This window comes from Sapajus apella, unplaced genomic scaffold (assembly GCF_009761245.1).
Source record: "Sapajus apella isolate SASKATOON/1434 unplaced genomic scaffold, GSC_monkey_1.0 scaffold46, whole genome shotgun sequence".
Classification (NCBI taxonomy): Eukaryota; Metazoa; Chordata; class Mammalia; order Primates; family Cebidae; genus Sapajus; species Sapajus apella.
The window spans coordinates 5,259,086-5,284,519 of NW_022436986.1; the positions used below are offsets into that span (position 1 = coordinate 5,259,086).

The 25,434-nt window shown below is 44.4% G+C and overlaps 1 protein-coding gene across 2 annotated transcripts in view; it reads left to right on the plus strand.

Moving 5' to 3' along the window:
• Window positions 1-25,044, plus strand: part of GALNT12 (polypeptide N-acetylgalactosaminyltransferase 12) — a 43,995-nt gene extending 18,951 nt beyond the window's left edge. For both annotated transcript variants that reach the window (XM_032240173.1, XM_032240174.1), the window contains exons 3-10: window positions 1,577-1,766; window positions 3,333-3,518; window positions 5,410-5,527; window positions 7,156-7,332; window positions 9,977-10,108; window positions 20,178-20,291; window positions 22,032-22,178; window positions 23,925-25,044. In XM_032240173.1, coding sequence (XP_032096064.1) covers window positions 1,577-1,766; window positions 3,333-3,518; window positions 5,410-5,527; window positions 7,156-7,332; window positions 9,977-10,108; window positions 20,178-20,291; window positions 22,032-22,178; window positions 23,925-24,065 — 1,205 coding nt within the window. In that variant the 3' untranslated portion in view covers window positions 24,066-25,044. The remainder of the gene's footprint in view (window positions 1-1,576; window positions 1,767-3,332; window positions 3,519-5,409; window positions 5,528-7,155; window positions 7,333-9,976; window positions 10,109-20,177; window positions 20,292-22,031; window positions 22,179-23,924) is intronic.
• The last annotated feature ends 390 nt before the right edge of the window (window positions 25,045-25,434 follow it).

Here is a 25,434-nt window from a genome sequence, read left to right on the forward strand (position 1 = left end):
GTGGGAGGATTGCTTGAGCCCAGGAATTTGAGACCAGCCTGGGCAGCATAGGAGGACCCTATCTCTGCAAAAAATTTTAAAAGTAGCTAGGTGTGCTGTGCACATTTGTAGTCTCAGCTACTTGGGAGGCCAAGGTGGGAGGATCGCTTGGGCCCAAAGAGGTTGAGGCTGCAGTGAGCCGTGATTGTGCCATTGCCACTCTAGCCTGGGTGACAGAGTGAGACCCTGTCTCAAAAAAAAAAAAAAAAAAAAATCAACCAATGAATGCTTTTATTTATTGATTTATTTAGACAGGCTTTCACTCTGGGAGCTGCTCTGGGCAGCAGTGTTAGCTTGTAGAATTTGGAGCTGGATTCCCCTCATGGCCTCAGTGCCCTCATCTGTGAAATGGGGTAAGACTAGTACCTGCCTCAGAGGATTGTTATGAGGATCAGATGCGATATCTGGAAATCACCTAAGTAGTATTTGGCATAGCAGGTCTTCTTTAGTTTTGGCTATTATTGTTGTTACTACTAATGTATAAACTGTAAAGTACTACTGAGAAAATTTCTATTAGCATAATTACTATTTTTTAAAAATTTGAGATGGAGCCCCACTCTGTCATCAGGCTGGAGTGCAGTGGTGTGATCTTGGCTCACGGCAACTTCCGCCTCCCCGGCTCAAGCAATTCTCCTTCCTCAGCCTCCTGAGTAAGCTGGGACTACAGGCACACGCCACCATGCCCAGCTAATTTTTATATTTTTAGTAGGGATGGGGTTTTACCATGTTGGTCAGGATGGTCTTGATCTCTTGACCTTGAGATCCGCCTGCCTTGGCCCCCCATAGTGCTGAAAGGCATGAGCCACTGCGCCCAGCCATAATTACTGTTTTTATAAAAATTGTGGTTAGGTGATTCATGTGTTTTTTGGTTTTTAAATGCTCACGAGTCAAAACTATAAAGCATTTTTTGTAATGGCTTTATTGAAATCTATTCAGATACCATTCAGTTCACCTATTTGAAGTGTATGATTCCACATGCATGTTTTTTGATGGGGAGCAAATGGTGGTTCTGGAATTCCTCCCTCAGCCTCCTCCTGGCCTTCAGAGCACTTCCAACCTTGGTTCTGGGTGAGATGAGGATGTGCCAGGTGGCAGAGCAAAGGAGGCTTCTGTCTATTTCATCTTCTGTTTGGGACAGGGAGGCCCAGAAGGCCCTGGCTTGGGATGAAACACTCCTTCAAGAGTGTCATGGTGGCCAGGCGTAGTGGCTGATGCCTGTAATCCCAGCACTTTTGGAGGCCAAGGCAGGTGGATCACGAGGTCAAGAGATTGAGACCATCCTTGCCAACATGGTGAAATCCCATCTTTACTAAAAATAAAAAATTAGCTGGGAGTGGTGATACGTGTCTTTAGTCCCAGCTATTCGGGAGGCTGAGGCAGAAGAATCACTTGAACCCGGGAGGCGGAGGTTGCAGTGGGCTAAGATTGCTCCACTGCGCACCAGTCTGGTGACAGAGGGAGACTCCGTCTCAAAAAGAAAAAAAAAAAAAAAAGAAGAATGTTATGGTGACCCCTGTTGCTTTGTTTACCTCCCTAGAGCACCTGAAGGAGCGCTTGGCCAATGAGCTTTCGGGCCTGCCCAAAGTGCGCCTGATCCGTGCCAACAAGAGAGAGGGCCTGGTGCGAGCCCGGCTCCTGGGGGCATCTGCGGCAAGGGGTGATGTTCTGACCTTCCTGGACTGTCACTGTGAGTGCCACGAGGGGTGGCTGGAGCCGCTGCTTCAGAGGTGCGTGAGCCACCCATCAGGGGAGAGACAGCATGTTTCCTGGTGTAGGTAGCATGAGGGACAGACTCATCACGTTGCTTGAGAGTTATCAGATTGCCTGGGCTCAGCTGTTCCTTGGGCCCTGTTCTCAAGGCCACCCTCCCCCCTTCCCCCCTTAAAAAGCCACCATCTGCTGGGGCCTGATTTTTGTTCCTTTCTGTCTCTTTCCTGCCCATGCTCTGCCTTATCACTCTGCCCTTTCTGTTTCTGCGTCATGGAAGTCAGGAGCTGGGCTGGCCAACCAGGAGCTCCCAGGTGGGACAGGAAGGAGGGGATGTTGGCTTAGCCTCCCTTCTGTGGAGCAGGCAAAGGGCTAGAGGCACAGGGTCTCTGCAGCTGGGAAACCGCTTTCCCGCAGACCTCAACACTGTGGCTGTTAGGGTTGTCTGGAAGAGCTAGGGACCCACTTGCCTTCCTTCCCGGGTGTGACCCAGCTGCCCCCTGCCCTGCCACTTCCTGCTGTCCTGGTTCCTTGTCAGCTGTGGGTAATATAGCCATCTCTTTCTCCTCCTCAACGCCAATAGCTTCCCCAGCAGCAGACTCACGGCTCTTCTGGCCTGTGATGGAGACGGAGACTATTTAGAACACAGTGGTCGGGTGTTCCCCCTCCTCCGTTCTCCCACTGCACTCATAGATGGCCACCTCTAGGCTTATCTGAAGTCACGGGGAGAGGACATTTCTTTCTCTTCAGCTGATGGATTAATGCTTCTAGAATTACTCTTCATTCCACCCTTTAGACACGGGCCCGCCCTCTTCTTGCTGCATGCCTGTAGATGAGGGGATTTTCCACCTCGGTTGTCCATTAGAAATACCTGGGGAATTTTAAAATGTATTTTTTTAATTTTTGATTTTTCTGTGTAAATAAGAGGTGTCATAATGTTGTGGAGAGAACAGTTGAAACCAAACCTGCAAAAGGAGCATTTTTCACTATGTGTAATATTTCAACAGTAATGCAAATTAAAAGAAAAAAAATAGCAGTTGTTTCAGATTCTCTGCCAGCCAACTTACATTTTCCCAGGAAATCCTCACATGAACATAATCCTCTAAGTGGTTATTATTATTCCATTGTTACCACTGAGGCAGTAGGCTCCGAGGTTAGGTGACTTGGTTAATGTCACACAGCAAATAAATAGCAGGATTAGAATTTGTATTCTAATTCCAAGGCTGACCCTTTGGTCTGGGTGCACCTTTGTTCTTAGGGAGATAAGTATTTCTTGGTGTTAGGATGTTTCATTGTGATTAAACCTCTTGCACTTCTGAGAAATTGAAATCATAGAGTGTTTGGTCAGAATGTCCGTAGACAGAATCCGAGCATATTAAAGTCACGGGACTTTTTGTTGTAAAGCCCTCCCTGGCCCTCAGCATCCCCCAATGGCGTCACCTGCCTCTTCCCTCTTACTGGAAGGCAGTGAGAGGCATTCTTCCCTCTTACCGGAAGGAAGACAAGAATTCACACTTGAATTTCCCAATTATCTTCCTGCTGCCGCCTACATAGGAGGGACGGATGGATGTCTTGGATGCTTTCAGGATTCATGAAGAGGAGTCAGCAGTGGTGTGCCCTGTGATTGATGTGATTGACTGGAACACCTTTGAATACCTGGGGAACTCTGGGGAGCCCCAGATCGGTGGTTTCGACTGGAGGCTGGTGTTCACGTGGCACACAGTTCCTGAGAGGGAGAGGATACGGATGCGCTCCCCTGTTGATGTCATCAGGTCAGTAGCTGACTTCCGGGTGACTTGCTTTTTCAAGCATGCCTTGTTGCATCTGGCTGACCTGACAGCGAAGACCCTGGGGTGCACGGTCAGCTGTCAGCTTAACTACCTCCCCTCTTCCCACTTTTTTGCCCAGAATATTTATTTTTATAAGCATGTCTGCTACATACATCACTTTTATGTCAGTATATTTTATTTATTTAATTTTTAAATTGTGGTAAAATATGCATCATATTGACCATTTTAACCATTTTAAAGTATGTAATTTTAGACTGAGCATGGTGGCTCATGCCTATAATCCCAGTACTTTGGGAAGCCAAGGTGGGAGGACTGCTTGGGTCCAGGAGTTTGAGACCAGCCTGGGCAACAGAGCAACGGTTATGCACTCAATATTCTCTTTCCCTATTATTATTATTTTGAGTTGGAGTCTAGCTCTGTTGCCCAGTCTGGAGTATAGTGGTGTGATTTCTGCTTACTGCAACCTCTGCCTCCTGGGTTCAAGTGATTCTCCTGCCTCAGCCTCCTGAGTAGCTGGGATTACAGGTGCCCGCCACCATACCTGGTCTTTTATAAAAATATTTTTAAAAATTTTTATTTTTATTTATTTATTTATTTATTTATTTTTTTGAGACGGAGTTTGGCTCATTACCCAGGCTGGAGTGCAATGACGCGATCTCGGCTCACCGCAACCTCCGCCTCCTGGGTTCAGGCAATTCTCCTGCCTCAGCCTCCTGAGTAGCTGCGATTACAGGCACGCGCCACCATGCCCAGCTAATGTTTTGTATTTTTAGTAGAGACGGAGTTTCACCATGTTGACCAGGATGGTCTTGATCTCTTGACCTCGTGATCCACCCGCCTTGGCCTCCCAAAGTGCTGGGATTACAGGCTTGAGCCACCGTGCCCGGCCAAAAATTTTTATATTTTTTTAGTAGTTGTTTAGGGTTTTGCCATACTGTCCAGGCTGGTCTCGAACTCCTGACCTCAGGAGATCTGCCTACCTCAGCCTCCCAAAGTGCTGGGATTATAGGCATGAGCCACCACTCCCGGCCCTTTCCCTATTTCTGAATTCATCCTTTTTGCCTGTGCAACTCTGGGTCTGGGATATGTTGACCTTACAGTGTTCTGCTGTGTAGGATGGAAGCTGTGGGCCATTTCTGAAGTCAGTGCTGGTTTCCAGATAAACTCGGTGGAGGTAGGGGGAAACAAGACCAGCAGAAGAAGCAGCCTGAGGCTGGCGGGCTGGGTCTTGGTGGGGGAAACTGCTCAAGCAGGAGAAGACCTGGCCCTTGGGGCACTTTCAGATGCCAGAGTTGCCTTTAGGGTCTTCTGCGTACTGGTCTCCCAGTGACCTTTGTGAGTGCCTGCCTTCTGAGATCACACGTCCTCACATGACCATGGCCTGCAGCCTGCCTTCCTCCCCGAGCCTGGTCTCTTACTTCTCTCTTCTCCTTGCTCTCTGTGCTTCTAAATGCCCCTGGGTTTCTCCCACCCTTAAGCCTTTGCTCATGCCAGAGAACCATTCCATTTCCATTCTTCTCCTTGGCTAACTGTCCTTTGTCCTGCAAACCTTGCCTCCTCCAAGGAACCTCATCCTACCCTCTTGCCCCTGCCCTCCTCAGTGTTCCCCCAGGGACCTGGCTGACCTTAGTGAACATATTTAGCACACACAGAGTACTTGTCTGCTGAGAAGCCTGGAAGCCACCTCCAGGCAGGGACCGTATGGTACATCTGTGCCTCCAGGCCCAGCCTAGTGTGGGGCACAATGGTAAAGGCAGAGTATGCGTAGAGATGATGGATGAACAGATGAAAGAGCTCGTGGCGAGAAGGTAGTTGGTTAACTGCGATGGTTTTCTGCTGCCTACAGTGAAAAATGGATATCACATTCTTCTAGGTCTCCAACAATGGCTGGTGGGCTGTTTGCTGTGAGTAAGAAATATTTTGAATATCTGGGGTCTTATGATACAGGAATGGAAGTTTGGGGAGGAGAAAACCTCGAATTCTCCTTTAGGGTAAGTATTCCAGTCTTCTCTTTGGATGTGTTCATAACTTATTCTCTCTTTGGGAACCATGATATTTGCTGTGAGACCCACCCAGGTGGACTTTTCTCCCTATTGGGAGTTTATCTGATTCTGAAAGATGATGACACGCTTATCCTATAAACATGCTTTCTTTCTTTTTTCAGCTTTTTAAAAAGTGTGCTTCTGTTAGATTTTAGGCCAGAAAGGGCCTTGCAAGTAGTTCCCTCTCACTCTGTGGAGAGGAGGAAATGAGACTAGGAGAGAGGTGATGTGCTCAGGGTTAGGTTCCTCCTGATCCTGTCTTCTGGAGCCTTTATTTCATTAATTCCTTATGAAGTGGCCTCTTTATTTAGCACAATGGCTTACACACTTTCACACATGTAAGAATTTATTTATTTTTTTTGGAAACAGAGTCTTGCTTTGTTATTGAGGCTGGAGCTTGGTGGCACGATCTTGGCTCACTACAACCTCCACCCCCCAGGTTCAAGTGATTCTCCTGCCTTGGCCTCCCGAGTAGCTGGGATTACAGGCACACACCACCACAGCTGGCTAATTTTTGTATTTTCAGTAAAGACAGGGTTTTGCCATGTTGGCCAGGCTGGTCTCGAACTCCTGACTTCAGGTGATCCACCTGCCTTGGCCTTCTGAAGTGCTAGAATTAACAGGCATGAGCCACCACGCCCAGTAAGCACATGTAAGAATTGCTGGGGAAACTTGTTAGAAAGGCAGATTGACAAGCACAATCTAGAAAGTCAGATTTGATAGCTTTAGGGTGGGACCAAAATTTTGCTTTTTGTAAAAGGCCTACCTACCAGTGCTACTGTACATGGCCCTTGGAAGCCATTGGAGAACTCCTAGCATTTCAGTACCTTTTCCAGTTAATGAAATCTTCCATTTTAAAGCATCAAAACTTTGTGTAAATGTTTGTGCTTTTCAGTGGAAAATTAAGATTTTTCATAATATTTTATATGGTGTCCCGCCCTCATAAAAACTGTGAATAAACAACATTTTGGCCTTCTACCGAGGACTCATGCCCTCCATAATAAGTACCAGATGCTGTCCTTGGTTGTCCCATCTTTGGGAAGAGGAGATATTCAAGGCCTTCAGTCCCAGTGTGAGATGGGCCCAGATGCCTTGACCTGTTGAGTCTTTGCGTGTGCTTTTAATGGTCTCTCTGCCTCTTCCCTAGGTGTCAGGCTGCTCTACCTGTTTATAGAAGCTCTTCCTTTCCCCCTTCCAAACCTCTCTTCTTCCTTGCTGCTTTCCTATCTTCTGTGGCTAGGAGATCAGGTAATCAAGCCTGTGTTTTCTTTAATGAGTAAGCGGGTTGCCAGCGAGGTCTCTGTGGATGCTCCTGTGAGTCAAGTGCATGAGCTTTAGTGCATGGACTTTGGGGTCTTGGCTCCCATAGCTTATTTGTTTTGGGGGCTGCTTTCGTGCTGTTTGCCCACATTCTGTGTCATGAGTGTGTTGGGTAGGTGGCCTCCTGCCCGATGGAGGCTGAGCATCTTGGCAGCATCCATCATGCATTGTGTGTGTGTGGCCTCCTTGCTGCAGGTGCTACGGGCCCACAGCCCTCCCCTGCTCATCACCTGGCCTCTCCTTTTCTCTGTGTGCAGATCTGGCAGTGTGGTGGGACTCTGGAAACACACCCATGTTCCCACGTTGGCCATGTTTTCCCCAAGCAAGCTCCCTACTCACGCAGCAAGGCTCTGGCCAACAGTGTCCGTGCAGCTGAAGTGTGGATGGATGAATTTAAAGAGCTCTACTACCATCGCAACCCCCGTGCCCGCTTGGTGAGTTCCTCGGCCCACCTGCACTATATCTGGCTCCATCTGAACAACAGCAGTTAATCGTGGCTTCCCCAACAGAATCTATCTGATTCCAGAAATAGAGAATAAAGTGTGTACTCACATACAAGTATGGGGAGACTTTATTCCGCCATTTGTAATAGTTACATGCAGTCAAATCTTGTTATTTGCAGCTGTTATATTCTGTAAAGCCACCACAAACACTGACTTCGTGAAAACAGAGCCATTGCTCTTAGGGGAAATGCAGGGTTAGGTTCCTGTCAGACTTGGGCCACAACAGTTTTGTCAGCAGATCAATACTGAACCTTGTTTTCGGTGTGTTTCTGCTCAAAGGCACCTATTTAGTATATATCATTGCATCATTAACATCGCAGTCATGGCTAACAGCACGATAACGCATGCCTGAATGAAGCTTCCCTAGCACGTGTTATTTTCTCTTCATCACCACCTTCTTGCATATAGGGACACTAGATAGCAGTTCAGTACTACAACTGGGGGACATTCTAGAATGGCCAGTGAAGTCACCATTACAAAGCAGAAAAAAGTGTGGTGCCCAATAGATGGTGACAGGGACATTGGTTTACAGGATGAGAGCTAAAACAAGAAGGCAGTCTGTCACCTTGCATCACCTGGGAATGTGAGTGTCGGGCAACTCAAAACTTTTTGTCCACAAATGTGTGTGAAAATTAGAAAACACTACCAGTGTTGATTTGGGGGTTACAAATAAATTTAATTACAGCAGGTAGGGAAATTCACAGATACAGAAGCAGTAAATAATGAGGATGGACTGAACCAATGAAGACTGTTGAGGACACCCGGTGTCACATGCCAGGCATTGTCCATGCATGGTGGCTTACCTCTTTGTAGTCAGTAGTGTTGAGTCCACAAACCCAGGGTGCAAATTAAGGCACCGTTCTTCACCTTAAAGCTGTTGCTCAGGGACACACCCTCCTTAAACTAGGGGTCTGTTACCTCCCTCTAGAGGCTTCTTCTTAGCACCCTGGAAGCTTACTTTTTTAAAACAGGGAATCTGTTCTGCTTCCATTTCCAGATGGAAGGACTACTGGAGAGTGGCCCAGGGCCCCGCTGCTACTCTTTCTCACCATGTCATGGCCATGGAAACCCCCCACTGCCAGCCTAACAGATGCCTTTCTTCCTCCCCACTCAGAGCCCTTGCTGGCCCCATCTCCCTGAATGATGGTGAAGGTGTGCCTGCAGTAGCTGAAGTTTCAGCCCTGTTGGCTTGTTCCCCCAGGTCCCAGCCACACACTGTAGTGACACTGGCCCAACCACCCACTGCACTGAGCCTGTAGGAGGCTGAGGCTCAGCCCAGCCCAGACTGTGTTCTTCCTCAAAGTGATTTATCTCAGGGAATTATTGTCTGCCCCAGATCCTTGTTCTGCCTCCACCTCAGAGACCACTGTGAATGAGGGATCTGCCTTTTCTTTCCCAGACCTTGGGCTTCAGGCCCCAAAGCTGATAGGTGGTAGAGCTGGGCCTGGGGCCTGTACTCTGCAGTGCACCTCTTTTTCTGCTCTGCAGAGCCTGAGGGCTCTCAGCTGAACTCCCACTCAGCCCGTGTCTGGCTCTGGTCTCCATGGTCATTTGCCTCTGCTTCCTCTGTCTTGCCCAGTACCGTGGAGTAGAAACAGTTGCTCTTTCCTGATGCACAGTTTGGAACCCATAGTTTCCTTTTCCTGAGGGTTCCCAGAGAATATGTTAGGGAGGCCCTGAATGCACCCTTAGGCTGCATGCCCAAGTGTTACGTGGATACTTGGTTGAAGCTGGGGGCACAGTGACTCTCATCAGTGAAAGAACTTCTGGGAAATAGCAGAATTACGAAATCTTATTCAAACATTTACTTATTATTACTATTTTGTTCAATATTGAACTTGTCAGTTTTTAATTGTTTAGCATGACAGTGCAGATATGGTAACAGCTCTGCACTCAGCTTTCTCGCGGCTGCGCATTTGCCATGCTAAATAGAGGCTTGCTTTATTATTCGAAAGTTCTCAGTCATTGTTTTGTCCATAAAACCAAACTTCCACAAATATTTCTTATTGCAGCACTTTGCTCTTGCCATCATAAGTAAATATTGATACTTCAATATGTTGAGAACATAATTACATCTAGAATATTTACCTGTGTTTGAAAGCGGATATTCAGATGTTAGTAGTAAATCAGAAAGTCGTGGCATATGTCACAGTAAAACTGACGCTTCCCTGGTTGGGTGTCAGGATGACCTCTGATCACAGGCATGGGTCACAGGTCCAGGATCCATAGATGCCAGTGCAGCCCCAGGGCTTGGCTCCTTCACTCCATCAGCAGGCGGGTTGTCCCCTACCCTCCTGCATCTGGTCACACCTCCCGCCAACAGAGCACCTGGGAATGGAATTGTCTGTGTGACAGCGTCTCATACTAGAAGCTGGAATTAGGCATGAAGCTGTTTTCTATCATATTTACATGGACTATCATCTTTACATTTCTGTTATGTTTACAGGCTCTGCACAGGGTCTGGCATACAACGAATGCTCTGTCAAAGCTGGCTGGTAGTTAGTGAGTGAGCCTTGGTAACTTTGATAGGAAGCACTAGGACCCATGGGATCTCACTGTTTTGTTGTTTTCTCAGGAACCTTTTGGGGACGTGACAGAGAGGAAGCAGCTCCGGGCCAAGCTCCAGTGTAAGGACTTCAAGTGGTTCTTGGAGACTGTGTATCCAGAACTGCATGTGCCTGAAGACAGGCCTGGCTTCTTTGGGATGGTGAGTGAGGGTGGTGGGTCCATGGCAGGCAGGGAGTTCCCTGGCCTCTGGGTCTGATCTACAAATTCTGGGCAAGAAAGGCTACTTCATGGGGATCACTGGCTTCCTCCACTCCCACCCACCTGCCCGTCCCCCCGCGCCCGCCCCCCACCTTTTTATCCATGGCTCTTTCCCCCTGTGAGTTTCTGGGCCTTAGGTGCAGAATGTCAGAGCTGGAAGCTATCTCAGAGTTGACAACTATATGCCTCCCGTTTTGTACATAAGGAAACAGGCTTATCTGGTGTTTCCATGTCCTAGTTTTTACTAACACCTTATCACATTACTTCTGGTGTCAATGGCTGGACTAGTTAATAATCCCAAGTTTGGGAGTTTACAGAGGCCATAGTGGGTATAGGGGAGTCAATTCTCGTATTTCAGAAAACCTAAATGTTTTTGGGATGAGACCAGATAAAATGTGCAGTGTCTTTTGCCTTTGCTAGGAAATACACCAGCTTAGGGAGGTCTCCTCTGCTGTGATGTGTTGATCATAAGTGCTGGTGTTCCACTCTGGAAGTCATTGATAAATACAAAGCAGGATATTCATGTTACATTCTATTTTCATTATGAAAATATTCAAACAAACAGAAATGCAAAGAAAATGATATAGTGAATACCATCCCTGAGATTCTAGAATTTTCAAGATCCTGCCTCTCTTGCTTTCTCTCTCCTCTACTTCACCTCTCCATGTTTCTCTTTTTAAGCAAATCCCAGGCAGTGTGTCATGTCTCACCTCTGCATTTTAGTATGCATTTTCATAACATTTGGACATTATCTTACAAAAATTTCTTGTTATCATTTAATGTCTAGTTCTGATTCCTATTCCCCCAACTTTTCCAGTTTCTCTTTGAGTGGCTGGCTAATTCAAATTTGGATCCAAACAAGGTCCACACATTGCATGTGGTGGTGGTGTCTTGTCTCCCAAATCTCTTTTTTTATCTAAGACAGTCCTCTTCCTTTTTTTGGTTAATCTTCAACTTGGTGAAGAAACAAGATCAGTTACCTGTGGAGTGTCTCACTCCTGCAATTACTAATTCTTTCTTTGTGGTGCATTTAAGTTGTGCCTCTCTCCTCCATATTTCTTGAAGATGGAAGTGAGTTGTAAAGGTTTAATTAGAGTCAGGATCTACCTTTTTGCAAGAACACTTTGTGGGTGATGTTTTGTGTTCACGTTGTCATATCAGGAGCACAGGAAGTATGGTCATCTTGTGTAGTGATAAGGTTGGCCAGTGGGTTCACGGAGCATCCCTCACCTGGATTGGTCATTGTAAGGCCCCCCCGCCAGCCTCTGTCTCATGTTTTTAGTAGCCACCGATAACCATTGCCTAGACCCATTATTTCAAATGGAGTTGCCACATGGTGATTTTTCTGTTTCATTTCTTCCACATTTATTAGCTGAAATTTTTCTGTGAAGAAGAACACTCCCTCATTAAATTTTTCGGTAAAGAAGAACACTCCCTAATTCTGTATGAATTTTAGAATTCATACAGAAAAGGCACGATAAATTCTGAAGTCTTTTTCTTTATGTGCTTATTTTCAGAGTAAGAGTTGGTATTTTAGTTTCCTCCAGTTGTATCTAGTGGCTTGTTTTTTTTGTTTGTTGGCTCATTGTTTTTTTGGCTTTTTCTCTTCTTGAGTGCCATTCAGTCTAACTAATGGGTGTTAAAATGTCCAATGTATTTCAATCAATTCATCTTTTTTTTGGAGACAGGCTTCTAGTCTGTCACCCATCCTGGGGTGCAGTGGTACTGTCATAGCTCACTGTAGCCTGAATCACTGGGCTCAAGTGATCTCCCACCTCAGCCTCCCTAGTAGCTGGGACTACAGGTGAGCACCACCACACCCAGCTAATTTTTTTTAAAAGAATATCTTTTTAAAAAAATTATTATACTTTAAGTTATGGGATACATGTGTGCAGAACGTGCAGGCTTATTATGTAGGTACACACATGCCATGGTGATTTGCTGCACCCATCAACCCATCATCTACATGAGGTATTTCTCCTAATGCTATCCCTCCCCTAAGCCCCCACCCTCTGACTGTCCCTGGTGTGTGACGTTCCCTTCCCTATGTCCATGGGTTCTCATTGTTCAACTCCCACTTATAAGTGAGAGCATGTAGTGTTTGGTTTTCTGGTCTTGTGTTAGTTTGCTGAGAATGATGGTTTCCAGCTTCATCCATGTCCCTGCAAAGGACATGAACTCATCCTTTTTTATGGCTGCATAGTATTCCATGGTATATATGTGCCACATTTTCTTTATCCAGTATATCATTGATGGGCATTTGGGTTGGTTCCAAGTCTTTGCTATTGTGAACAGTGCTGCAATAAACATACCTGTGCATGTGTCTTTATGATTTACAATCCTTTGGGTATATACCCAGTAATGGGATTGCTGGGTCAAATGGTATTTCTAGTTCTAGATCCTTGAGGAATCACCATACTATCTTCCACAATGGTTGAACTAATTGACACTCCCACCAACAGTGTAAAAGCATTCCTATTTCTCCACATCCTCTCCAGCATCTGTTGTTTCCTGACTTTTTAATGATCGCCATTCTAACTGGTATGAGATGGTATCTCATTGTGGTTTTGATTTGCATTTCTCTAGTGACCAGTGATGATGAGCTTTTTAAAATATGTTTGTTAGCTGTATAAATGTCTTCTTTTGAAAAATGTCTGTTCATACATATCCTTTGCCAACTTTTTGATGGGATTTTTTTTTTCTTGTAAATTTGTTTAAGTTCTTGGTAGATTCTGGATATTAGCCCTTTGTCAGATGGATAGATTGCAAAAATTTTCTCGCATTCTGTAGGTTACCTGTTCACTCTGATGATAGTTTCTTTTGCTGTGCAGAAGCTCTTTAGTTTAATTAGATCTCATTTATCAGTTTTGGCTTTTGTTGCCACTGCTTTGGTATTTTAGTCATGAAGTCTTTGCCGATGCCTATGTTCTGAATGGTATTGGTAGGTTTTCTTCTGGGATATTTATGGTTTTAGGTCTTATGTTTATGTCTTCACTCCATCTTGAGTTAATTTTTGTGTAAGGTGTAAGGAAGGGGTCCAGTTTCAGCTTTCTGCATATGGCTAGCCATTTTTCCCAACACCATTTATTAAATAGGGAATCCTTTTCCCATTGCTTGTTTTTGTCAAGTTTGTCAAAGATCAGATGGTTGTAGATGTATGGTGGTGTCTGAGGCTCTGTTCTGTTCATTGGTCTATATATGTGTTTTGGTACCATGCTGTTTTGGTTACTGTGGCCTTGTAGTATGGTTTGAAGTCAGGTAGCGTGATGCCTCCAGCTTTGTTCTTTTTGCTTAGGATTGTCTTGCCTATACAGGTTCTATTTTGGTTCCATACAAAATTTAAAGTAGTTTTTTCTGATTATCTGAAGAAAGTCAGTGGTAGCTTGATGGGGATAGCATTGAATCTATAAATTACTTTGGGCAGCATGGCCATTTTCATGATATTGATTCTTCCTATCAATGAGCATGGAATGTTTTTTCATTTGTTTGTGTCCTCTATTTCCTTGAGCAGTGGTTTGTAGGTCTCCTTAAAGAGGTCCTTGACATCCCTTGTAAGTTGTATTCCAAGGTATTTTATTCTGCTTGTAGCAATCGTGAATGGGAGTTCACTCATTATTTGGCTCTCTGTTTGTCTATTATTGGTGTATAGGAATGCTTGTGATTTTTGCACATTGGTTTTTTATCTCGAGACTTTGCTGAAGTTACTTATCAGCTTGAGGAGATTTTGGCCTGAGATGATGGGGTTTTCTAAATATACAATCATGCCATCTGTAAACAAAGACAATTTGATGTCCTCTCTTCCTATTTGAATACGCTTTATTTCTTTCTCTTGCTTGATTGCTCTAGCAAAAGCTTCCAATACTATATATTGAGCAGTAGTAGTGAGAGAGCGTATCCTCATCTTGTGCCGGTTTTCAAAGGGAAATGCTTCCGGCTTTTGCCCATTCCGTATGATATTGGCTGTGGGTTTGTCATAAATAGCTCTTATTATTTTGAAATATGTTCCATCAGTACCTAGTTTATTGAGAGTTCTTAGCATGAAGGGGTGTTGAATTTTATTGAAGGCTTTTTCTGCATCTATTGAGATAACCATGTGGTTTTTGTCATTGGTTCTGATTATGTGATGGATTACATTTATTTATTTGCATATGTTGAACCAGCCTTGCACCCCAGGGATGAAGCTGACTTGATCTTGGTGGATAAGCTTTTTGATGTGCTGCTGGATTCGGTTTGCCAGTATTTTATTGCGAATTTTCACATCAATGTTCATCAGGGATATTGGCCTGAAATTTTCTTTTTTTTGTTGTATCTCTGCCAGGTTTTGGTATCAAGATGATCTGGCCTCATAAAATGAGTTAGGGAGGATTCCCTCTTTTTGTATTGTTTGGAATAGTTTCAGAAGGAATGGTATCAGCTCCTCTGTGTACCTCTGGTAGAATTTGGTTCTGAATCCATCTGGGCCTGGGCTTTTTTTGATTGGTAGGCTATTAATTACTGCCTCAATTTCAGAACTTGTTATTGGTCTATGCAGGGATTCGACCTTTTCCTGGCTTAGTCTTGGGAGAATGTATGTGTCCAGGAATTTATCCATTTCTTCTAGATTTTCTAGTTTATTTGCATTGAGGCGTTTATAGTAGTCTCTGATAGTAGTTTGTATTTCTGTGGGATCAGTGATGATATCCCCTTTCTCATTTTTTATTATGTCTATTTGATTCTTCTGTCATTTTTTCTTTATTATTCTGGGTCATGGTCTATGTATTTTGTTGATCCTTTCAAAAAACCAGCTCCTGGATTCATTGATTTTTTGAAGAGTTTTTTGTGTCTCTATCTCCTTCAGTTCTGCTCTAATCTTAGTTCTACTGCTTGTCTTCTGCTAGCTTTTGAATTTGTTTGCTTTTGCTTCTCTAGTTCTTTTAACTGCGATGTTTGGGTGTCAATTTTAGAGCTTTCCTGCTTTAACCTGTGGGCATTTAGTGCTATAAATTTCCCTCTAAACACTGCTTTAGCTGTGTCCCAGGGATTCTAGTATATTGTGTCTTTGTTCTCATTGGTTTCAAAGAACTTATTTATTTCTGCCTTAATTTCCTTATTTGCCTAGTAGTCATTCAGGAGCAGGTTGTTCAGTTTCCATATAGTTGTGTGGTTTTGAGTGAGTTTCTTAATCTGAGTTCTAATTTGATTGCATTGTGGTCTGAGAGACTGTTATGATTTCCATTCTTTAGCATTTGCTGAGGAGTGTTTTACTTGCAATTATGTGGTCGATTTTAGAATAAGTACCACGTGGTGCTGAGAAGAATGTATATTCTGTTGATTAGGGGTGGTGAGTTCTGTAGATGTCTATTAGGTCTGCTTGGTCCAGAGCTGAGTTCAAATCCTGAATATCCTTGTTAGTTTTCTTTCTCGTTGATCTGTCTAATATTGACAGTGGGGTGTTAAAGTCTCCCACTATTATTGGGTGGGAGTCTAAGTCTCATTGTAGGTCTCTAAGAACTTGCTTTATGAATGTGGATGCTCCTGTATCGGGTGCATATATATTTAGAATAGTTAGCTCTTCTTGTTGCATTGATCCCTTTACCATTATGTAATCCCCTTCTTTGTCTTTTTTGATCTTTGTTGGTTTAAATTGTTTTATCAGATACTAGGATTGCAGCTCCTGCTTTTTTTTTTTTTTTTTTTTTTCTCTCCATTTGCTTGGTAAGTATTCCTCCATCCCTTTATTTTGAGCCTATGTGTGTCTTTGCATGTGAGATGGGTCTTCTGAATACAGCACACCGATGGGTCTTGACTCTATCCAATTTGCCAGTCTGTGTCTTTTAATTGGGGCATTTAGCATGTTTACATTTAAGATTAATATTGTTATGTGTGGATTTGATCCTATCATTATGATGCTAGCTGGTTATTTTGCCCATTAGTTGCTACAGTTTCTTCCTAGTGTTGATGGTCTTTACAATTTGGTACCAGTTTTTCTTTTTTATGTTTAGTGCTTCCTTCAGGAGTTCTTATAAAGCAGGCCTGGTGGGGTGGTGACAGAATCTCTCAGCATTTGCTTGTCTGTAAAGGATTTTTTTTCTCCTTCATTTATGAAGGTTAGTTTGGCTGGATATGAAACTCTGGGTTGAAAATTCTTTTCTTTAAGAATGTTGAATATTGAGCCCCACTCTTTTCTGGCTTGGGCTTTCCTTTGTGGGTAATCCAACCTTTCTCTCTGGCTAACCTTAACATTTTTCTCCCATTTCAACCTTGGTGAATCTGATGATTATGTGTCTTGGGGTTGCTTTTCTTGAGGAGTATCTTTGTTGTGTTTCCTGTATTTCCTCAATTTCAATGTTGGCCACTCTTGCTAGGTTGGGGGAAGTTCTCCTGGATAGTATCCTGAAGGGTGTTTTCCACCTTGGTTACATTCTCCCTGTCACTTTCAGGCATACTAATCAAGCGTAGGTTTGGTCTTTTCACATAGTCCCATATTTCTTGGAGGCATTGTTTGTTCCTTTTAATTTTTTTTCTCTAATCTTGTCTTCACGCTTTATTTCATTAAGTTGATCTTCAATCTCTGATATCCTTTATTCTGCTTGACCAACTTGGCTGTTGATACCTGTGTAAGCTTCATGAAGTTCTCATGCTGTGTTTTTCAGCTCCATCAGGTCATTTATGTTCTTCTCTAAACTGGTTATTCTAGTTAGCAATTCCTCTAACCTTTTTTCAAGGTTCTTAGCTTTCTTGCATTGGGTTAGAACATGCTTCTTTAGCTTGGAGGAGTCTGTTATTACCCACCTTCTGCAGCCCACTTCTGTCAATTTGTCAAACTCATTCTCCATCCAGTTTTGTTCCCTTGCTGGCGAGGAGTTGTGATTCTTTGGAGAAGAGATGGTCTGGTTTTTGGAATTTGCAGCCTTTTTGTGCTGGTTTTTCCCCATCTTCTTGAATTTAGCTACCTTTGATCTTTAATGTTGGTGACCTTTGGATGGGGTTTCTGTGTGGATGTACTTTTTGTTGATGTTGATGCTATTCATTTCTGTTTGTTAGTTTTCCTTCTAACAGTCAGGCCCCTCTGCTGTAGGTCTGCTGGAGGTCCACTCCAGACCCTGTTTGCCTGGGTATCACCAGTAGAGGCTGTAGAACAGCAAAGATTGCTGCCTGTTCCTTCCTCTGGAAGCTTCATCCCAGAGTGGCACCCACCAGATGCCAGCCAGAACTCTCCTGTATGAGGTGTCTGTTGACTCCTGCTAGGAGGTATCAGCAGTCGGGAGGCATGGGGGTCAGGGACCCACTTGAGGAGGCAGTCTGTCCCTTAGCAGAGCTTGAGTGCTATGCTGGGAGATCTGCTCCTCTCTTCAGAGCTGGTAGGCAGGAACATTTAAGTCTGCTGAAGCTGTGTTCACAGCCACCTCTTCCTCCAGTTGCTCCGTTTCGGGGAGATGGGAGTTTTATCTATAAGCCCCTGACTGGAGCTGCTGCCTTTCTTTCAGAGACACCCTACCCAGAGAGGAAGAATCTAGAGAGACAGTCTGGCTACAGTGGCTTTGCTGAGTTGGGTGGGCTCCGCCAGTTTGAACTTCCCAGCTGCTTTGTTTACACTGTGGAGGAAAACCACCTACTCAAGTCTCAGTAATGGCAAACGCCCCATCCCCCAACGAAGCTCGAGAGTCCCAAGTTGACTTCAGACTGCTGTGCTGGCAGCAAGAATTTCAAGCCAGTCGATCTTAGCTTGTGGGCTCCATGGGGTGGGATCTGCTGAGCCCGACCACTTGGCTCCCTGACGTCAGCCCCGTTTCCAGTAGAGTGAATGGTTCTGTCTTGCTGGCATCCCAGACACCACTGGGGTATGAAAAAACATTCTTGCAGCTAGCTTAGTATCTAAATGGCTGCCCAGTTTTGTGCTTGGAACCCAGAGCCCTGGTGGTGTAGGCACCGGAGGGAACCTCCTGTTCTGCAGGTTCAGAGTCCATGGGAAAAGTGTAGTATCTGAGCCGGAGTGCTCCCTCACAGCACAGTCCCTCATGGCTTCCCTTGGCTGGGGAGGGAGTTTCCCGACCCCTCATGCTTCCTGGGTGAGGTGACGCCCCACCTTGCTTCAGTTCACCCTCCATGAGCTACACCCACTGTCTAACCAGTCCCAAAGAGATGAACCGGGTACCTCAGTTGGAAATGCAGAAATCACCTGCCTTCTTCATTGATCTCACTGGGAGCTGCAGACCGGAGCTGTTCCCATTTGGCCATCTTACCAGCCACCTCCCTGGCTAATTTTCTATTTTTCTTTTTAGTAGAGACGAGGTCTTACTTTATTGCCCAGGCTGGTCTCGAACTCCTGAGCTTAAGATTTCTCCTGCCAAGGCCTCCCAAAGTGCTGGGATTACAGGCGTTGAGCCACTGCCCAATTCATCTTTTAAAAAAACATATTAAAATTGTTTTTGGCCAGTGGCAGACCCTTTATTTTGGCTTCGGTGGTCTTTGACCCCTTATATAAGTGGCTTTGATAGCCTCCTTGAGTCTAGCCAAGGTGTCCCATTCAAGTCTTCAACACTTCCTGCCATTCCTCCCAGAGGCCCTGCTCCTTTGTTGGGGAATTATGTTGGGAGCCAGTCTGGATGTTGGTGGTGCCCGTTGCTATGTGTTGTCATTGCTTCAGACCATGCAGTTTAAAAAAACTATCATGAGAGCCACAGTTGTAATTTAAAAATTTTTAGTTACCATATTAAGAAAAGAAACAAGTAAAGTAAATGAAATATTTAACTCAGTATATCCCAATAATATCATTTCAACATGATATAAATTTTTATATCCTATATAAAATAAGTGAATACAAATATGTATTCATTGAGGTATTTTACATTCTTTTTTCATACTAAGCCTTGAAATCTGGTGAATTTTATACTTAGAGCATATCTCAATTTGGATTAGTCAAATTTCAAGTGTCCAGTGGCCACAGTGGCCAGTGGCTGCCACATGGACTAGCACAGCTCTATATTTTTCTCAGTGGGCAGAGAAAGGAAATTCATATTTTTGAGAAACAGATCATGAACTTATATCAATATCTGAAAATCCAATGTATTCTTATAAAATTTTCTTTGCTATCATACTCGTATTTCTTTTTTCTTACCCTGAAAATCTTGGTTTTAAACAATATTAACCTAATTGCTTATTTTCTTTATCCTAAAATATATTTAAAATAGTTTCAAGATAGTTAATACAGTATTACAGCTGGCAGTGTTATACTGAATGAGGTTTACAATTTCTTTGCAGCTCAATTTGTTTCTATAATATATTTCATAGGTAGTATTGTTAAACATACTATGCTCTAAAGTGATTTAAAATAATTCTTTTTTTCTTTTTTTTTTTTTTTGAGACAGACTCTCACCTTGTCACCCAGGCTGGAGTGCAGTGGTGCAGCCTTGGCTCACTGCAACCTCTGCCCTCTGGGTTCAAGCGATTCTCCCGCCTCAGCCTCCCAAGTAGCTGGGACTATAGACGTGAGCTGCCACACCTGGATAGTTTTTGTATTTTAGTAGAGACAGGGTTTTGCCATGTTGGCCAGGCTGGTCTAGAGCTTCTGGCCTCAAGCGTTCCACCTGCCTCTGCCTCCCAAAGTGCTGGGATCCCAGGCTTGAGCCACCGAACCTAGCCTAAAATAATTCTTTCTCAGTGTCTATCACCTGCTTGATGTAGCTAGCTTGATTAATCTAGTTCAAGGTACCAACCCAGGTATATTGGGACTTGTGCAGCAGTAAGGCTGCCACTAATGAGAAAGGAAGAGAGAGGAGCTTTCAAGTCATGAAGGGTTCATCTCTCTGGTCCTCAGGTTTATCAACTTAAAACAGGGATAAAGATTCTTGCCTACAGAACAAGGAAGCACTTTTAAAGCTAGAAGGTGCTGCACAGGAAAGACTCTTACCTTTGTGCCTAGCTGTTGAAGCAGGCTCTCCTCTCATACCAGGTACCCTTCCCAAACCTAGCGTGGCATCTGTTAGCGTGTATAAATCTGGACTGAAATGCCAACTTTATGGTTTATTTAGCTCCAGAACAAAGGACTAAAAGATTACTGCTTTGACTATAACCCTCCCGATGAAAACCAGATCATGGGACACCAGGTCATTCTGTACCTCTGTCACGGGATGGGCCAGAATCAGGTAGGTATGAGCCTCAGAAGAGGAGAAAACTGTGTGTTTTGTTAAAAAAATTAAACACTTGAGTTTTTTCTTGCAAAAGTAATATTTGGGAAATATAAAAAGTGGAAGCCTGGGGTAAATGGCGGGACTCAGAGAGACTACCGTTAAAATTAAAACGTGTTTTCTTCCCATCGTTTTTTACACATAACGCATAAGGATTATGTGCTATAAATATTATCATAATGTCTCTGATTTATGTTCCATTATTTCCATTCCCTTCATCATACTTTTCTTATGTTATTAGATATTCTTTGAGAATATCATTCCTAGTGGCCTCTTGCTATTTTATTGTGTGCCTGTATTGCTGTTTAGTTTACTGTTTCCCTGCCTCCCTGTCTTTGCAATTATAAATAACCCTGCCTCTAACACCTTGGGTCAGACAGAAGGAAGGATAAAATAACAGATCTGCATTTCAGATGATTTCCTTAGAATTAATTGTTAAGTGGAATTATAGGTTTAATGCATAGGGCCACCTTGCAAGGTGGTGTTTAGCTGGGGTCCCAGGTATATCTGACTGATTGAAGGGCTGTACTTCAGTCTGGGCAGGGGAGGCTCAGTCCTGGGGGAGTCTGAAGACCCAAACAGGAACTCCAGCCCTGGAAAGCAGATGGCAGGGCCCTTGGAGGATGTAGGAATGGAGAGAAGCGTTGGTACTGGGGCTCTGAAGCTTTACCGTACTAAGAAGTTATCAGACACCAGGAAACAAAGGGATGGAGATTCAGACTTTTTTTCCAATCTGGATTCACCCCAGTGCTATTTGAATATGAAGCCTCTTGATGGTCAACAGTAAACTTGCATAATTCAGACCCCGGCAACCTCAAGTTATTTAGGTTTTCATCACTGTTTAGAACAGCCTTCCTCAAAGCTGATGTACCTGAGTGCTACCGTCAGCATCATCTGGGAACTTGGAAATGCACATGCTCAGACTGATGCCAACCCTGCTGAATCCCAGACCCGTATTTTAAGCAGCTTTTCAGGAGATATGGTTTGAGAAGCCCTGCTCTGTCCACCCCAAGAATACCCACCTGTGTCAGAATTTTTGGAAGGGGCCAGTGGGGTGGGTGGGTGTCTTGTCAAAGATGCAGAAAATGCAGCTTCCTAGGCCCCTTATTCCTTGTCTACGATGGGGCCAGCAATCAGCATTTTTAACAGGCACTGTAGGTAGTTCCTAGGTATGCTTGGGCAGGAAAACCATTGCCTGGGAAGAACCACGTCTTCCTGTTAGTGATCACATCGCCTGCTTGTGCACAGCACTTTACATTTTCCAGGAACTGTTGTATCCATTATATTCGGGGTTTGTGGGGAGAGACTGAGGAAAAGGAGAGCAAGTAGCTAGTCAAGGTCACAGAGAGCCCCCAAGACCTAGTGGTGGGATGGGTCCGTGTTCTTTCCTCCCAGCCCACACCAACACGGCATTCAGCACTGCAGGCAGGAGGTGACGTGCACCAGCCCTGTCTCACTGTCTAGCAATCCGGGCAGACATGGGAAGGGCCATTTCCTCCACGCTTGGGAAGCACTGCAGTAGCGGTCCACTGAGGGCTGCGGGGTGCAGAGGAGCCCATCACACAGGCTCGTGTTGGGGGTGCGGTGCGTGCATGACCCCACCCATGCTCTTGTGATCCCAGGTTCTTGTCCAGCCACCTTTCTTCTTGCCATGTCAGTGGAATGTGTTGTGTTACATGTTGGCTGCCCCATTTTTAGTTTTTCGAGTACACATCCCAGAAAGAAATACGCTATAACACCCACCAGCCAGAGGGCTGCATTGCTGTGGAAGCTGGAATGGATATCCTTACCATGCATCTCTGCAAAGAAACTGCCCCAGAGAATCAGAAGTTCATCTTGCAGGAGGTAGGTGAACTGACTCCTTCTTCCCTGCTGACAGTCCCTGGGCTGTAAGGGAGAGTGTGAGAGGGATTATCTCTGGCATAGTCCTGGTGAGGATCAGGATGTGGTCACACACATACAGGCGCTCTGGAAGACCTGAAACATCAGCCCCAGTAAGCCTAGGGGGTGGTGATGGCAGGAGAGGTGGAGTCCTGGCACACAGTGTCAGTGGCACCGCCTTCCTTCCTCATCGTCCAGTCCCTTTCAGGCTTTTCCAGTTCCTTGGTACTCCAATGAGCTGCAGGCACTAAGATGGAAACAGCTCTCACAAATGCATTCAGAGATGGAAAGGGCTTTAAACGAGTGAGCCAAATAGCCCAAGTGTAAGGGTATTAGCCAAAGTGTTAGATACAGGTATAAGCCACTCCATCTCTCTAAGCCTTGTTTTTCCCAGCTCTAAAATAGGTACAGTAGGCTGGGTGTGGTGGCTCCCATCTGTAATCCCAGCACTTTGGGAGGCTGAGGCAGGCAGATCACCTGAGGCCAGGAGTTTGAGACCAGCCTGACCAACAAATAGCCAGGTGTGGTGGCACATTCCTATAGTCCCATCTACTTGCGTGGGAGGCTGAAGCAGGAGCATCACTTGAATCCAGAGGCGGAGGTTGCAGTGAGCCGAAATCAGGCCACTGCACTGTAGCCTGGAAGATAGTGAGATCTATCTCAAAAAAAAAAAAAAAAAAAAGTAGGTACAATAATAGCAGCCTATTTAGTGAGGATTAGATGAATAGCCAGAAATGTTCTTTGGAAACTCTAAAGCTCAATAGATATTAGTTGTTACTTGTGGTACTGTAACCAAGAAAACACCTCTGATGGTGTAGGCACCCCGGCTAGTCATTGTTGATTTGAAACACGGGCTGGCCCTGCCACACATGCAGTCAGCCCGTGTCAGGACCTGTAAATCAATCATATCCTTTGACTCACTAAAAAGCATGTGAGGGAATAAATCCAAAGAAAATCATTCAAAAGAAGAAAATCCATTCTTTTTTATCTCCCTGGGAAGCTTTCCCTCCCAATATACTGCTTATAAATGAGTTTATTCTACGCTTTGTGTGTGTGTGTGTGACTTTTTGTTTTTTCTTTTTTGTGGAGACAGGGTCTCACTCCTGAGGCAGGCCTCAAACTCCTGAGCTCAAGCTATCCTCCCGCCTCTGTCTCCCTAAGGGTTGGGGTTTGGAGAGTAGCACAGGGCGTAGAACCCATTGCCTCTCACCCTGATGTGTAACAGGTGAGGAGCTCAGGCCACGTGACTGGCTCCCTCACCCAGCTGGTCTGTGGCTGAGCTGCGACTACAGCCGAGTTTCCACACTCTGTTTAAATGCCTTAGAGAAAGAGATCACCCTGCACGGAATGGGTTGACCTAAGAGGAGTGAAAGAGATAAACAAAGGATCTTTGTTTCTGATTTCCCTGAAGGAAGGGAAATGCGGTAAGGAGCTGTAGGGTCTGACACATGCCCAGAGCCGCCAGCAGGTGGCACCATCGGCCCTGTGAGAGTCAAGCGGGGCACAGCCTGTACAAGCAGGGCACAGCCTGTACAAGCGTGGTGTTCCCTGGGACAGTCCTGAGTTGCTGATCAACACGGAAGACACTTACCCTTCAATAAATATTTCTAAAATAATAGAAATCAGACCCTGAGCTCTTTAGAATACATTTTTAGGGAAAAGAGACTTTTCTGATGACTTGCCTGTCATTCTGTATGTTATCTTTTGTAGGATGGTTCTTTATTTCACGAACAGTCCCAGAAATGTGTCCAGGCTGCGAGGAAGGAGTCAAGTGACAGTTTCGTCCCACTCTTACGAGACTGTACCAGCTCAGATCATCAGAAATGGTTCTTCAAGGAGCGCATGTTTTGAAGCCTCGTGTATCAAGGGGCCCATCGAAGGACCAGAACTCTGCCCAACAAAGACTTTAGCTAAGCAGTGACTGGAGCCCACTAAAAACTAGGCTGCTGTGCTTTGAGGAGGAAATCATTTTGCCATTTGTGAAAGTGTTGTTGGATTTAGTAAAAACGTGAATAAGCTTTGTACTTATTTTGAAAACTTTTAAAATGTTCCAAAATACCATATTTTCATAGGGTAATCATCAAATGTTAACCCTTGGTATTTAGAAAATTAAAACCTTGTAATATTTTTCTATCAAGATGTACATTTTACAGTCATACCTTTTATTCTCATTAGCAAAACAGGTCAAGATTTTATTTTGGTATTTACTAGAATTCCCAGGTCTGAAGATATCTGCATGGGTGGAAATCAGGCTCCTGCAACGTACTTTGCATTAACTGATAATACCTCAACTGTGAGGTTAGCGTTTTCCCCATACAGAGAGACTGACACTAGGAACATTATATCAATTTCTTCAGCTCATTGAGATCTTCTAGGTATATTTAATAAAGAATGCTTTTTGGTTACATGTTGCTACCACAGTTAGTACTCCATGATGTTCATGTCAGCCAAAGAGGACTAACCAAAGCTGAAATCTCAAAGAACAGTGTGCTTTACTAAGCTAAGTAAACTTGAGAGCAAAATTCTAACAATGCCTCACTGTACTGTGGCTGGCTACTTTTATTAATGACAACCATGACTTTAAAACATGTTTACATTGTTTTTAATTTTTATCATACAGGGAGAAATGTAATGTTCTTTGTGAAATGTCTTTTTCAAGTTTGTTCATGAATAACATTTGGTAACAATCAGCGTTAGAGTTTGTGCTGCTGCAACTGCTGTGAAAATTTCTCTGAGTAATTCTGATTTGTGAATGATCCCAGGTGAACCCTGAGATTTTGTCTACCTGATTAAATCTATATGAAAGATTAAAAAGATGTGAGAACACTGACTGCAGATCTTTGTTTTTGTACCGTAAACCAAAAATAAAATTCTAGGGCTGGGCGCAGTGGCTCATGCCTGATCCCAGCACTTTGGGAGGCCAAGGTGGGCAGATCACTTGAGGTCAGGAGTTCAAGACCAACCTAGTCAACATAGCAAAACCCCGTCTCTACTAAAAATACAAAAATTAGCTCACATGGTGGTATGCGCCTGTAATCCCAGCTGCTCTGGAGGCTGAGGCAGGAGAATCGCTTGAATCCAGGAGATGGAGGTTGCAGTGAGTCGAGATTGTGCCACTACACTCCAGCCTGGGTGACAGAGCCAGACTCCATCTCAAAAAATAAAATTCTAGGCTTCCCCATCTGACTGAATGGACCCCTCTCTCAGCCAAGAAGCACCC